Genomic DNA, 14,714 nt, shown 5'->3' with positions numbered 1-14,714 from the left:
AAAACTAAATTATTTCCAACATATTCACTAGCAAGACACAAGTTATTCTAGCGATTAGTAGCAAACTACAACGTATTGAATATGTTTCATTTCATATGATTTAGATTTGTCTTTTTAAATATTTAATCTTCTAGACTTTATTCTTGAGTTCAAGCTATTATAGCGATTAGTAGCAAACTACAACGTATTGAATATGTTTCCTTTCATATGATTTAGATTTGTCTTTTTAAATATTTAATCTTTACTTTATTCTTGAGCTCCAACTTGGTTAATATATTTTTACTCGGTTAATATCTTTGTTTAGTTTCTTTTACGCTGCTGTAAAATTGTTGATGGATATATACTCTGACCATCTTTAATATTTTCTTAATTCACCATCCTTTAAAGAGTAAAAATATCCAAAGAGTTTGATAATTCCTATAAAAGTACGTATGTTATTGCATTCTACTTCTACTAGTGACTTTTACATGACATTTAAAAAAAAATACAGAAAATTATCTGAACCGCACCGATACCGAAGAGAAACCGACATGATTGGAACTATTTCGAAAAGTCGGTTATACATAATAGAATAACCGAAAAATTTGTATGATACAAATTTTAGAAAATAACCGTCTAAACCGAACCATTGACACCCCTACTCCCAGGATAAGAGTAAGGCTGCATACATCTTACCCTCCCAGATCTCACTTGGGAATCAACTGGTTTTGTTATTGTTGTTACGAGACCATATTAAATTATTTGAAAAATGAAAAAATCACTTTTAGAAATGAGGGGAAGTTAAAGAGAAGATAAAGCCAAAAATGGAGCAAAATTGCTGGTATACATAATTTCATTTATCATTAACAAAGTAATTTTTCCTACACAAAAACTTGGAACTCAATAAAGAAAATAATAGAAGAACATACATAGTAATAATTTTAAAAAAAAAAAGATAAAAATGTTACAAGAAACAGACTTCAAGTTGTGACCTATACATAAAGAGTTATATAACTTCTTCTTTCTTAATAAGTCTTTTATTCGGCTAAGTCTCTTATCTTTTCTGGAAGTTGAATGCCTTAATTGCCAATGCAAATGTGAGCGCAAACATAACAGGCAATGCAACGATCACAGCTGCGACTACTCCAAGAAAATCATGCTTAAATCCGAAGTAACGATCCAAGAATTGTTCCACAGTTTCATTATTGCCAAGATCGTTTTGTAGGTCACCGAATTGTGATGCAACAAGACCATACAAAGTCCATGCAACAGGGCATGCCCAGTAGTACCATCTCCACCATATTGGAATACGCTGTTTTTAGCCAAAAAAAGGGAACGATAACATGTCATTTTTTGAGATTCGGATTAGTTTACATGGATAAAATATATGGAAATGATGGATTTTCAAGAACTTACAGGTCGTGGAACGATGAATCCTGAGAAGAGATTCCATGCTGCATAGAAGAATGCCGCGACAATAGAAGCAACGTTTTGATTCGGGGAAATAGCCACGGTCATCATACCATAGAAGGTGAAGTACAAGAGTGTGAAGTACATGAAAAAGAAGTACCAAAAGAACTTGGCAGCAGTCCATTCAAATCCAATCATTGCATATACAATGAGACCATAGACAGCAGCTTGTACAAATACATAAGGTATTTCAATGACAATCTGCAAGAAAAATAAAGTTTTCATAGATTACTATCAACCCTTTTTTGAGGCTGAAATATGTATAAAAAAGGACAGCAGCCCGGTGTACTAAGTTCCCGCTATGCGCGGGGTACGGGGAAGAGCAGGACCACAAGGGTCTATTGTACGCAACCTTAGACCTGCATTCTTGCAAGAGGCTATTTCCACGACTCGAACCGTGATCTCCTGATCACATGGCAGTAACTTTACCGGTTACGCTAAGATTGAAATATGTATAGATTTTGTGAAATTGAACTGTCTGTTCACCTGTCCAAAGGCATATGGTATCGCAGAATACATTCCAGCAGCTCTTTCTCTGTAAAATACAGTACGCTCAACGGCTACAACAGGCTGGACTGATGATGAATTTTGTACACCAAGGAAGAGACATGCAGCATACATGGATCCCATAGCGTTGAAAAGATCCTGACTCCGACTCCTGTTATCAACAAAGCTCGAATAGTTTAGCATATGTACTATAGGAGGTTATCGTTAGGTTTCTATTTACATCTCATTGTGAATTGTACTTACACTTTGGTGCCAAGATCCCAGAACATTGTGCCAAAGACAAGTCCAATGAATGTTGTGAACAGGAATCTAACTGCAGTATAAGCTGGATTACGCCAGTAGGACCAATGTTGCTTCCAGAGACAAGCCATACATTGGGTCCAGAAAGGCTGTGAAAATTGAGTTTCAAAATACAGATCCTTTGTACCAGGACGAGGCGTACTTAATTCAGCAATCAAGGCTTTGTTTCTCTTATAGAGGTCTGATTTCTTGTACAAATCAGCAAAATCAACACCTAACATCATTTCCTGAGACGAGGCTGTAACTTCTAACATCCAAGTTGCTGGATTGTAAGCCTCCTTTATCTTACTAACTCCCGGCATTGACTGAATTCAAGACAAACCTAAGCTTAGTATTTTGATTTTATAAACTGGGAAAAGAAAACTCATTTTTAGCTTTGATAACATACCTCAAAGTATTTGATCAAATGGCAAGAATGGCGACCCAGAGGACCAACATATATCTCCTGTCCTCCTCGTTTCATCAGAAATAGCTGCAAAGCCATGTTTAACTTTAGTATTCGATGGAGGGGGGCAACGCGGTGCACAAAGCATCCCGCGTTCATGCAAGGTTCGGGGAAGGGCCGCAAACCAGGAGGGTGTGAAGTAGGTAGCCTACCCTGATGCAAGCATCAGGGGCTAATTCCACGGCTCAAACCCGTGACCTAGGTCACACGGAGACAACTTGACTGTTGCTCCAAAGAAAGGAGAAACAAAAATTAGCTTTATTGTCCTGGAAACATAATAAACTCACCTCATCAAAGGCTTCGAAAATGTCGATGCTAGGCTGGTGAATGGTACAGACAACGGTTCTTCCTGTATCGACAGTGTTCCTAACAGCTCTCATAACAATGGCTGCAGCTCTTGCATCCAGCCCTGAAGTTGGTTCATCCATGAAAATGATAGAGGGGTTTGCTACCAATTCAACTGCAATGGTTAACCTTTTGCGTTGCTCAGTCGATAGACCATTGACTCCTGGCAATCCGACTAAGGCTGATCTTAACGGTGTTAGCTCCACAAGTTCCATAACTTCCTCAACAAACATCTGCACAAAGGTGATCAATCGACAATGTTATTGCTTGCCAAGTTCTACAAAAAGTTCGAGCAATTTGTAGGATAGATTATCATTATGGTGAAAGAATTTAGAGGAACTGACCTTTCTCTTGTTTTCGTCAACATCTTGAGGTAAACGCAGCCAGGCTGAGTAAACCAAGGACTCATAAACTGTAACATAAGGGGAATGGATATCATTCTGCTCACAGTAACCGGAAATACGTGCAAATGTTTCTTGTATCTTAGGATATCCAGAAATTTTGATGCTGCCATCAATATATCCTCCCGTTTTTCTTCCAGCCAAGACGTCCATCAATGTCGTTTTACCAGCACCACTAACACCCATTAAAGCTGTCAGAACACCTGGCCTAAAAGCTCCACTCACACCCTTGAGAAGTACCAATCTATCTTCTGTTGAACCTTGCTCTTTCATTTCCTGAAAGTCATTAGAATGTTAAGTGAGTTGTTCATAAAAAAAGACAAAAACCTCACGAGTATTATTAGTGAAAATATCTGGATTGTTACCGGAGGCATGTCAACAGAGTATACAACGTCGTCAAAAGTGATGGAATGTGGTTCAAATGGAAGAACCATTCCCTTCTTCTTGTTCTCACCCTCGCTAACAGAATCAACTCCCTCTGTGCTATCAGTATTCTCACTGTCTTCTGATATCATAGCTTGCGGCTTACCAAATGCTGCAGATACATATGAAATAAGGGATTAAGCCCCTTTAAAAGAGTCCTTAAGGCCATAAAGAGACCTTAAAATGAATTTTCTAGTCGTAAATTCTTTTTTCAATCGTAGTATAGCTAGAAGTTGAATATTCACTCTTAGTCATTCACTCTATGTTAGTACATGGCATTTTTCCTCTCAAGGGGAAAGTAAATTAGAGAGATCAGATATACTCACGGTTCAGGTAAGCGAGTGCAATACTGTAGAAGAGGTTGAAGATCATTGTGAATCCGACCAGTGCCCCAATACCTATCCAATACCAGTATGCATCCGTAAAGAATCCCCGAGCTCTTACTACTGCAGCTCCAAGTGGCTCAGTTCCACCTTGCGCAATCTATTTTAATTAAAGTGGTATAAGCATCCATATACAAGAAACGCAATCTATTTTAATTAAAGTGGTATAAGCATCCATATACAAGAAATAAACTATCTGCGAGTTGCATTAAGTATTAACAAACACATACATGTTTCCAGTTCTTCCCATCAAACTCATTCACAAGAATTGAATTCACGGAATACATCAATGGTGAGGTCCAATAACCCCAAATCCACCATTTCTTCACATCATCTGCAGCATAAGGGAAAAAAAAGAAAATGAATATACATCGGATTGAACAAGAAAAACGTTTCTGCAAATACCACAAAATATACCTCTTGCAAGGACAAAACCGCCCAATGCAAATTGTAAAAGAAGAGCAAATGCTCCAAATGTGCTAGCAACTCCCATTGTTCTCCCAACTGCTCCAATGAATCTGAATAATGCTGATGCCATCTGGTGTACTAGTATGAGAAGCAAGAATTGTTTGAACAATCTGCAAAGCAATAGTCGATTCGATTAATAATCATGGGATGAACGAAATTTCGAAGGCAAAAAAAAAAAAAAAGGGCAGCCCGGTGCACTAAGCTCCCGCTATGTGCGGGTTTCGGGGAAGGGCCAGACCAGAAGGGTCTATTGTACGCAGCCTTACCCTGCCTTTTCTGCAAAAGGTTGTTTCCATGGCTCGAACCCGTGACTTTCTGGTCACATGGGGGTAACTTTACCAGTTACATCAAGGTTCCCCTTCCTAATTATTATTAGTCTAGACCGTCTTTTTTCTTCCCTTACCTTGAAACATTCGGATCAAATCCCATGACATAATATGTAAGGAACGTCCAAAGACCAACTTCAACAAATGTTACAGGGATTTTGAGAATCCATGTGGGAAGGGCATAAGCCCATGAAGGAAAAAAGAGAAGATCCCTATGCTTGAAGTAGACCGGAAGCTTGAAAATTGTCAGAGCGATCTCAGCCATCCCGTTAAACATAATCATAACGACCACGAAAAAGAGAGCACCAGCATATATCCCTCCATCATCCATATCATCTCGGGGCATCTTGGTTCGGAAAAAGACAGTCATTGTTATAAGTGCCATTATCGCGAGCTGAGAAAACATAAAAGAAACAAAAAGATCATTACAATTGGCACATGGTTATGAAAAGGAAAACACTTATATATTTCAAAGAGAATAAGTAATCACCTGACTGAGCTTGAATATGTAAACGAATGAGTTCCTCTTCATTAGCAGATATTCTCGTTCAGCACAGACCTTCAACAATTGTTTTGTCCCTATACCATATTTCTGAGTAGACAAAGCAGCAGGGTGGCTTTTGCTCTTGTCATATGGAATTGCAAGCTCATCACCAAGTTTCCTTCCAACATGGAAAGACTGATATGCCTCAGCAAATTCTTTTGAAGTGATAAACCTGTAAGGCTCATCCCTCTTGGCCCAATATTGCTGTTGATCCTTCTTTGATGTTACCTGCAAGAAGTAATTTAAAACTTCCACCTTTTAGAACCTAAACTTCATTTACTCCTATGTTTTGTAGACATAGCTCACTATATAAAAGTGAACTCCATCGAGCAACTTAAGCTTTTAAGATGATATGGTCACACACTTCAGCATAGTGGTATTATGGTATCTATTCAGATTGAAGTCTGAAGTTATGTCTCATAGCCAACCACTGTCATAAAGAATTTTCACATGCTTGATCTATGAAATTGAATTTGATCCGCACATGAGGGGCAAGTTGAAACCAAAATTAATGATATAAAATTATGCGCTCTCTCTAATAGTTTAAGCTTTTAAATGAGATGGTCATACACTTCAACATGGAATTAGAACAGACTGGAGGTTGTGGGTTAAGTCTAATCGCCACCCACTATCTAAAAGGATATTTAGATACTTGGTCCATGAAAAAGAATCAGACCGGCATGCAGGGAGGGGCCTCAAGGACATAATTAACTATACAAAAGTGTGCTTTATCTAACAAGTTAAACATTTAGATGAGACGATCACACACTTCAACGTCACAAAAGTTGGCACATTTTTCTTTATTGTAAGCCGTACCTCTTGCAAGAAATCTGCCACACCTTTTCTCTCAGGGCATTTGAATCCCATGGATTCAAGGAAATCAAGAACAGCTTCTCGAGGCCCCTGATACACAATATATCCATCCGATAACAAAATTATGTCATCGAACAGGTTGTATGTCTCAGGAGCTGGCTGCAACAGAGATATCACAGCAGTTCCCTTCAAGAGCTGAACAGATTGTCTTAGAGAATTGACAATGGAGAAAGTAGTTGAACTATCCAATCCAGTTGAGATTTCATCCATAAAAAGTGCCTTTGCTGGTCCAACAAGCATTTCACCAGTTGTTACACGTTTCTTTTGTCCGCCTGAAATACCCCTTATCATTTCATCTCCTACCATAGTATCAGCACATATGTCAAGTCCCAAAATCTGCAAATGGGAATTACAAAGCAAATTACTATTATTAAACGAGTTTAACTTCTATATGTTGACACCGTAAAAAAATTCACATTATCAAGTCACTTAAAAGATAATTACAGAACCGTCGTATAGGAGAATGTTACCTTGAGAACATAGTCTGTAACAACATTGGCTTCCTGTCCTTCTGTTGCTGAAGCCTACATTTCCAAAAACAATAAAAAATGTAAGTGTTTTAGAGATGACTTAAATAATTTAAAGTGAAATCCCTAATCTTCAATAGAATAATAATTAAACTAGTAGTATATTTTTTTATCCCCTTTTTTAACCTTCATGTAAACATCAATATCAGGATCAGGTTTGATATTAGCTGCTTTTTCTCTTCTTGACAATTCAGCCAACATCTCTGCACAAATTTTCAAAGTAAAAAATATACTAAATGACCATTATATGTTTTCGGCACAAAAAAAAAGGAAAAAAAATTCATTTACTAAAATTGAATTTAGTTAAAAAAAGCAGTAAGAAAATACTAACCATATCTGGAGCCAACTCCTTGACATCTTGCAGAGAATTCCAAAGTTTCTCTAACAGTCATTTCTCCAATATGCAAATCATGTTGGCTAATATAAACAGCTGTTCTTTGTGGTACAAATTCATGTAATTCATGTCCATTATATGTAACCTTCCCAGTAACCTGATTTCACAAACAAAAAAGGAACTATTTAGTTCTTTTTCTTGTTAATAAAATGGTTTAACTTCTATACTCTCACATAAGTAAAAAGAATTTACAATATCAAGTTACTTTAAATATAATTAAATGTAACCATCCTTCATTAGTAACCTTCTAACACAACGGCGAAACAAAGAATTTGGATAAGGGTGTTTAATAATTTAGCATCATGTATAAAAAGTAACTTTCGATAAACTGCGTAATTTTCAGATGAAAGGTGTTTAATTGACCAACCTTTACTTTATGTGCGCCCAGGGGCAGATGTAAAGTTTGGTCACCGGGTTCATCTGAACCCAGTACTATCGACACGGACCATAAATTTATATCATTAAAATTGAATAATTGGTAGGTCTGAAACCATAACTTTAAAAATACAATGAGTTCAATACTAAAAATCTTAAAAGTTGAACCCGTAAAATCAAAATATTGGATCCGCATCTGGCTACGCCATTACTTCTAGACAACAACAACAATGTACTCATTTGTATTCCCAGTGTGAGAGATCTGGAGAGGGTAATATGTACGCAAATTTTAACCCTACCTCGAGGAAGTAGAGGCTATTTCAGGTAGATAGTCAGGCTATTACTCCTAGAGCGGTTAAATTTAATGATTTGAGTAAAGTCAATCATATTGTAAGTAAATATAAGATAGATATTTTATTATAAAATTTATACTATATGATATTTGGGGTTGGAAAATCTCACCTTTAGAGCAGAATCAAGTTTTCCAGCCAAAGCTAATAACAAAGTAGTCTTTCCAGAGCTTGGAGGTCCCAAAAGTAGAGTCATTCTACAGGGCTTAATCATACCACTTACATCATTGAGAATTGTAATTTGCCTCTTTTTACTACGTAGGATGTGAAGAGAATTCAAGAATGTCTAAAAATTGGAAAAATAAACAAAGTTAGTTTCAATCAAAAGATAATGAAGTATTAAAATGTTTATTACTATTTCATTAGTATTATTACCTCAACAAAGTTAGTCATGAAATTGATAAAAGTAGGCAAAGCTCTGCTTCCAACATATGCATCTGCCTCTATATTTAGATGCTCATACCTCACTTCTATTGATGGCAAATCAATCCCAACTCTGTAAATTTTCCAGAAAAAAATAAATATCAATTAAATAAAAATAGTTTAAAAAAAGCAACATTGTGGTAAAGTTATTGGCAGGTGACCAATGACCAGAAGTCGGACTGCGTACAACAAACCCTTGTGATCCGGCCCTTCCCGCACCCGCGCACAACAGTAGCTAAGTGCACCGGGCTGATTTAGTTAGAAAGAGCAACCAGATGCACTAAGTTCTATTATGCCGTGTTATTTTGTATTTCTGTAAAAGACTGTTTTCACGACTTCACGGTAGACTCCCGGGTGATGCACAACGATAACTCTTACCGTTGCACTAAGACTTACCTGAAAACAAACTATACATGAAAAGTTATTTTTACTTACCTATCAATTCTATTCTTGAGTTTCAACAAAAACTTCTCATTATCTTCATCAGCAACTTTAACAAGTCTCTCAAGCAAAGTCTTTCTTTCTTGAAATCCGAGATCATTTATATCAACTTCAGCAGCTGCACCTTTTGATCCAAACAATAAACCTTTTCTCAAACGATCAAAAGTTGGCAATTTTTCTAAAGCATCCCATTTTAGAGCTTCCTCATCATCTTCATCTCGAGCTGAACGTGAAAATACTTCAACTCCATTATTTCTCCATATTGAGTTGCTTGTACTTGCCCTTAAACTTCCTCTCATACTTCCTCTCATACTACTCCCTCTTAAGCCATTTAGATTCGCCGGCTCCATGTTGAGCCAACGTTTACTGATCGATCAAAAGGCTAATCTCTTTTTTAAGTCACGTCAACTTTAAAAAGAACTCGTAAACTATGCAAATGCTCTTTTTAACGCCCTGAGGCGGAGGATTGTATCGTTCCAAAATGCCTTGGTCGTGAAATGGTAGACACGCGAGACTCAAAATCTTGTGCTACACCTCTAAATTGTGAAAATGAACGTAAAAAATGAATATTTAGAGACCCAAAATTATCTTCTAGAGTTTTTTTTTCTCCTCTGCCCTTTGTTTTCTCTTTCACTTAATATAATATATGGTTCAAGAATGAAAGAATGATAGGCAAAGTTAAGAGTTGGTGAAAAAAGACTAAAGGGAGAGGACTTATATAGCAACAAATTCAGAAGAGGCGGCTATTGGATACATTATCATTAAAAATTAAAAATATCATGAACGTCAATTTTACTATAGTACTATGTTTTTTCATAGTACATTTTTTTCCTCAATGCTTATAATTTTATTTATTGAGCGGCAAGTAGTAATGGATATAATAGTGATTTTTCCAAGACAAGTGGAGAAAAATGAGGAAATCCTTATTCCAAAAGACAAATGCCACTTTGTTTGACTCTTGAAAATTACACCTGAAGAGAGATGTTGAGTTGCTTCATGCTTTGAACTTAGTGGGCGTTTGGATACAAGAATTGTAAAATTCCGGAAAAAGTTAAAACAAAATTAAGTGAAAATAATATTTAAAAATTAGAATTTTGTTTGGATATGAATGTAATTTTAGATTGTTTTTGAATTTTTGTGAGTGATGTGAAGTGAATTTTGAAAAGTAGTTTTTTGGAGTTTTCAAATTTTCAAAAAAAATTGAAATTCATTTTTAAGTGAAAGTTAAAAATAAACACTAATTTCGTAAAAAAAAAAGGGGGAAAATTCGAAGAAAATGACCAAGCGGGCCCTTAAAAGTTTCCTAATGTATAATTGATTAAATGAATAAATTATAGGGGGCAAGTGAGGTTAATTAATAGAAATATAGAGGGCAAATCATTTGATATCAGATATGACCCCACAAGCGGCTACCATTTTCTCTCTGTTTTATATCTTTTATTTTTATCCCACTACTCTTTATATTTAATTTTACGTATTTTGGTTTGAATGTAGACGATTTTTGAAAGAAAAAAAAAGGATCTAGTGAGTTTGAAATAAAAGTATGCATATATTTAGTTTAAAAGGTTGGGTGGCGACTATATATTTTAGGTTAATTATTCTTTGAAAAACAAAATTGTAATGATCTTTTTGTTTTTTACAAAGGATTAACACATTATATTTTTCTTTCCTCATTTGTTTTTGTTTGATTTTCTTGTTATTCTCCTTAGTAGATGGTAGCTAAGAAAGATTTTCAAGTTCAACAGTCAATGCCGACAACCTATGACGCGTTATAAATTCGGGTTGACCCGAAAAGGGTTGAAACGTAGTATTTATTAGGCATAATTAGGAGTCTTCTTTGTTTGAATTCATCTCTTACCCAATCTAGAAGGCTTGATATGCTGATTCCTTTTGTCAAAACCAAAAAGGAATATCATATATTCATTTTCTATTTAAAAATAAATAAATGATTGTTTTTAATCTATGGTGCTAGGACTTTTCGAAAATGCTGATGAGTTCGTATCGAATCCTTAAAAGTAGTGCATTTTTGAAGATGGATTTAATCATTAAGATTTTTATTATTAAATTCATTATATTTTTAAAATTATGAATCTAAATTTAATATTTTTATTAATATTTATTGAATTTTTTAAAACACAGATCCGTGTAAAAAATATTGAGTCTTACCCAATATCTTGCCCAATTTTTCTCAAAGACTTCACCTTTTCACCGGTCAAGTGATTCGGGTTGTTGGAAGTTTCTATTGCGTTCTCATTTCTTTATTGATTCCAGCTATAAAACTTTTTTTTGGTCAATTTGATCCGCTAACATTTGAAAAACACGTGCTTATAATTATTGTGGGTGAAGAATATTTTAGAGTAAAATATAAAATTGGCCGACCCGAATAATTGCTGCAACGCTCCGGAACACAATAGATTCTCTTGGTTCAGCTTTTCACTCGATTTTGAGTATAACGGAAGTTTAGTGTATCGAGTTGTCTTTTTTTTTGGAAAAAATATATATAGTATACTAGTATAGTATATAATATATATATATATATATATATATATATATATATATATATATATAAATAAAAATAAATTGACTATTATTTTTAGAGGGGCTAAAAATATGTATTTCTCAATATAATTGATGTTCTAAGAGAAAACCCAGTCCAAGAGAATTTGTCAATGCTTTTTCCCACTCCAAGAAAATGGAAGTCTAATTTCTGGTAAAGTAGGTTTGAAATTACCGTCATTGAAGTAATTATTTTTTATATAGACTTTAAAAGGTGAGTAGGAAAAAGGGGGTGGAAAAATGATCAGTTTGAGCTAGGGGTGTCAAGTGGGTCGGGCTAGGACTGGACATATATAGGGTATAACCGATAGTCCGAACCGATAAAATGTTATTGGGTTATCGATATCGGGTTATTTGATAAATGGTTCGATAACAGTATTTGACTGTTGGGTTATCGGCTAGGATCTCGATTTGTCCAATTTTTTTAACGGTTTAACCGATAGCCCAATAAATTTTAACAAAATTATTATTTTACTCACTAAGTATATAAAAGTCACCTTATGGTTTCATTCTCTCGGCAGTTAACCTTCATCTTCAAACCTTAATCCTTAGAGTAAGTTTTAAACTTTTCGAAATTTCTCATCTTAATTCTTCAGTTAAGATTTTTAGTTTTATACTTTAAAGAATTAATTGTTTAGACTTTTAGTTTTTCTATTTGTTTCTTTTGTTGCACTGATTCTTTAGTATTTACAAAATTAGGATTTTATTATTTTTCTATTCATTATGCCCGCCTGCAGTGAGACAGTTAATAAGATTAGATTGTTGAATGTCTTATTCCTTACTCCTACTAACTTATAACTTTAAAAATCGAGATCATATTGGGATTTTCAAATGTAAATTAAAGAAAGTTTTCTTTTTTTAAAGTTGAAATTTAATCCATCTTTTCTTATGAGCTAAAATTCAGTTCCTTTCTCTTTGAAGTATGATCACGATTTCTATAATAAAAAAACATGAATTTTTTTGGATATTTTTTATTCTTATCGGGTAAACCGATAACCGAACCGATAAGGATCGATAATCGACAAACCGATACCCGACAACTGATATCTTATCAGTTCGGTTATCGGTTTAGCATTTTTATAAACTCACAACCGATATGCCGAAACGATAACATTCATAACCGGACTGAACCGACCGATGCCCACCCCTAGGCAGGGCCCTTAACGGGCTAAGTGGGCCGGTCTCGGGCCTAAATTAAACGGGCTAAATGATCCCGGGCTAAACGATCTTTTGTAGGAACCGGCCCGGACCCGGGCCCACGAATTCATGATCCCGGGCTAAACGGGGCGGGCCTAAGTGGACTAAGTGGGCCCAACGGCTAAGTTATGATTTTCAAAAAATAATAAATAGAAATTAGAGACAAAAAGATGTTTAAAAAAATCTAAGTCGATGCCTTGTAAATTTATTATAGAATTGTAACCTAATTTTTTAATTCAAATTTAAAGACAAAAATATTGTAAAAAGATATTTAAAGCAATGCCTTGTAATTTTATTATAGCAATAAAAAATATAACAATAAAATACATGGCAATATCTTTCTTAGTCTTCCTCCCCCCTATGGAATGAGCACAACAAGGTGCTAATACCACCATTGAGAAGAAAAAGGAACTAATCAAGATGTGCCAAAATACAAGTTACATAATACATACTAATTTTTGTGACTAAGTGTTACGTAATATTTCTTACAAACTTCATAATTCCTTCAAGATTCGGAGGAAGTTCTGTGTGGTGGCGGAAAAGTAGCTTGGTCATCACCGCTTCCCCTTGTTGGGCGAAGCAGCATCCTCAGCAAGTTTAGCTAGCATTTCTTCGTAAGCTTCGTCTTCCTTTGGTTGTCATTCAGCAAGTCCAAAATTTCTTCTTCCTGAACGGATTCAATCTCTGAAAAGTACGGATGTTTTCAAGCTCTCCCTCATAGACGCTCTATAATCACCGATTTGAAGTCTTGCTTGACTAAAAGCGCTCTCTGATGCCACAGTTGAAACTTGAATAGTTAAAATATCTAGGGCCATCCTTAAAAGAATCGGACAGTATTTTTCTTTGTCCTTCCACCATTAAAAAATATTAAATGTGTCGTCGGAATTCACTTTCTCAAGTTGCTGCGACAAATAAACTTCAAGCTCATTTAGTTGTGAAAAATCATTACTACTAGAACCAAAAGAACCCTTAAACCTCGCCCAAGGCCCCAAGCACTAACGGTTATTTAGTTGTGAAAAATTATTACTACCAATTATAGTTGAAAATAGGAAAAAAAGTATTATTATAAAAAGTTTGGGGTTAAAACTAAGTTGGGGGGGGGGGGGGGAGGGTAGATTAAATGGCTATTTTAAATAGACAAACAACTAGTTTTTTTAAAAAAAAAAATATTCGTTGGCCCTGTTTGGCCCGCCAAGGGACCAGTCCCGTCCTGGTCCCTTGGCAGGCCAAACGAGCCCGGTTCTAACGGTTCCTAGGAAAGAACCACCTCATGAGACCGGCCCAAGCCCACCTCTAGCGGTCCTACCACTTAGCCCACTTAGCCCGTGAGCCCGAGCCGGTTCCGGGCCCGGACCGATCCACTTGCCACCCTTAGTTTGAGCTAATTGACAAAAGGGCGGAAATTCTTCAAAAGGACTCATTATATAATAATTTAAGGGATTTTTACCTTCCTATATTACATATGAAACTTTATTACCCTCCCTAATCAAGTTTAACTTAATTACATGGGCATACACAAATTATCAATTATATACAAATTAGTATAATGAGTATCCCTTTATATTAGGAATTGAATAGGGAATCAATTATTTCCCCATCCCTGCTCTCCCTCTCTGTCTCTCTCTTTCTCTCTTTCTCTATTCTTTCACCAATTTTTCCTCCTTAATTTTTCCTTACTTTTTATCATCTTTTTTATCAATGAATTTTAATTATTTTAATATAGAGTGTTAACTTAGCAATTTCGTTTCATGTTGCACAATTGATATTGAAATTGAAATTGTCAATCAATAAATTTTGAAGGTGTTTGACTATCCACCATTGACAACCATTAAAAAGTTTTGAAGCATTGAATTCGAATTTGAGTTTTCAAAAACTATTACTTAGTTGTTTGGATTGGGTGTTGTTGCAAATAATTGGGGATACTCTTTGGAGTTTATATCTCAATTTTGAGGGTGTTTTTGGTGAAGATTAGACTTGTTTTGGCTAA

The 14,714-nt window shown here is 35.5% G+C and overlaps 1 protein-coding gene across 1 annotated transcript; it reads right to left on the bottom strand.

Moving 5' to 3' along the window:
* Positions 1-804: 804 nt before the first annotated feature.
* On the bottom strand, positions 805-9,661 carry LOC107785865 (pleiotropic drug resistance protein 1-like). Its single transcript, XM_016607264.2, has 20 exons — positions 8,969-9,661; positions 8,486-8,606; positions 8,223-8,396; positions 7,323-7,482; positions 7,118-7,194; positions 6,935-6,988; positions 6,408-6,800; positions 5,538-5,819; positions 5,125-5,441; positions 4,671-4,831; positions 4,484-4,587; positions 4,197-4,353; positions 3,813-3,982; positions 3,391-3,723; positions 2,989-3,279; positions 2,645-2,728; positions 2,200-2,561; positions 1,936-2,107; positions 1,396-1,650; positions 805-1,291 (listed from the first exon to the last, which is right to left on the bottom strand). The coding sequence occupies exons 1-20, from the start codon at positions 9,322-9,324 to the stop codon at positions 1,034-1,036; spliced, it is 4,281 nt and encodes a 1,426-aa protein (XP_016462750.1). The 5' UTR covers positions 9,325-9,661; the 3' UTR covers positions 805-1,033.
* Positions 9,662-14,714: the final 5,053 nt, after the last annotated feature.

Source organism: Nicotiana tabacum, chromosome 13 (assembly GCF_000715075.1).
Source record: "Nicotiana tabacum cultivar K326 chromosome 13, ASM71507v2, whole genome shotgun sequence".
In the NCBI taxonomy this organism is placed as follows: domain Eukaryota; kingdom Viridiplantae; phylum Streptophyta; class Magnoliopsida; order Solanales; family Solanaceae; genus Nicotiana; species Nicotiana tabacum.
This window is presented reverse-complemented; position numbering and strand designations above follow the sequence as displayed.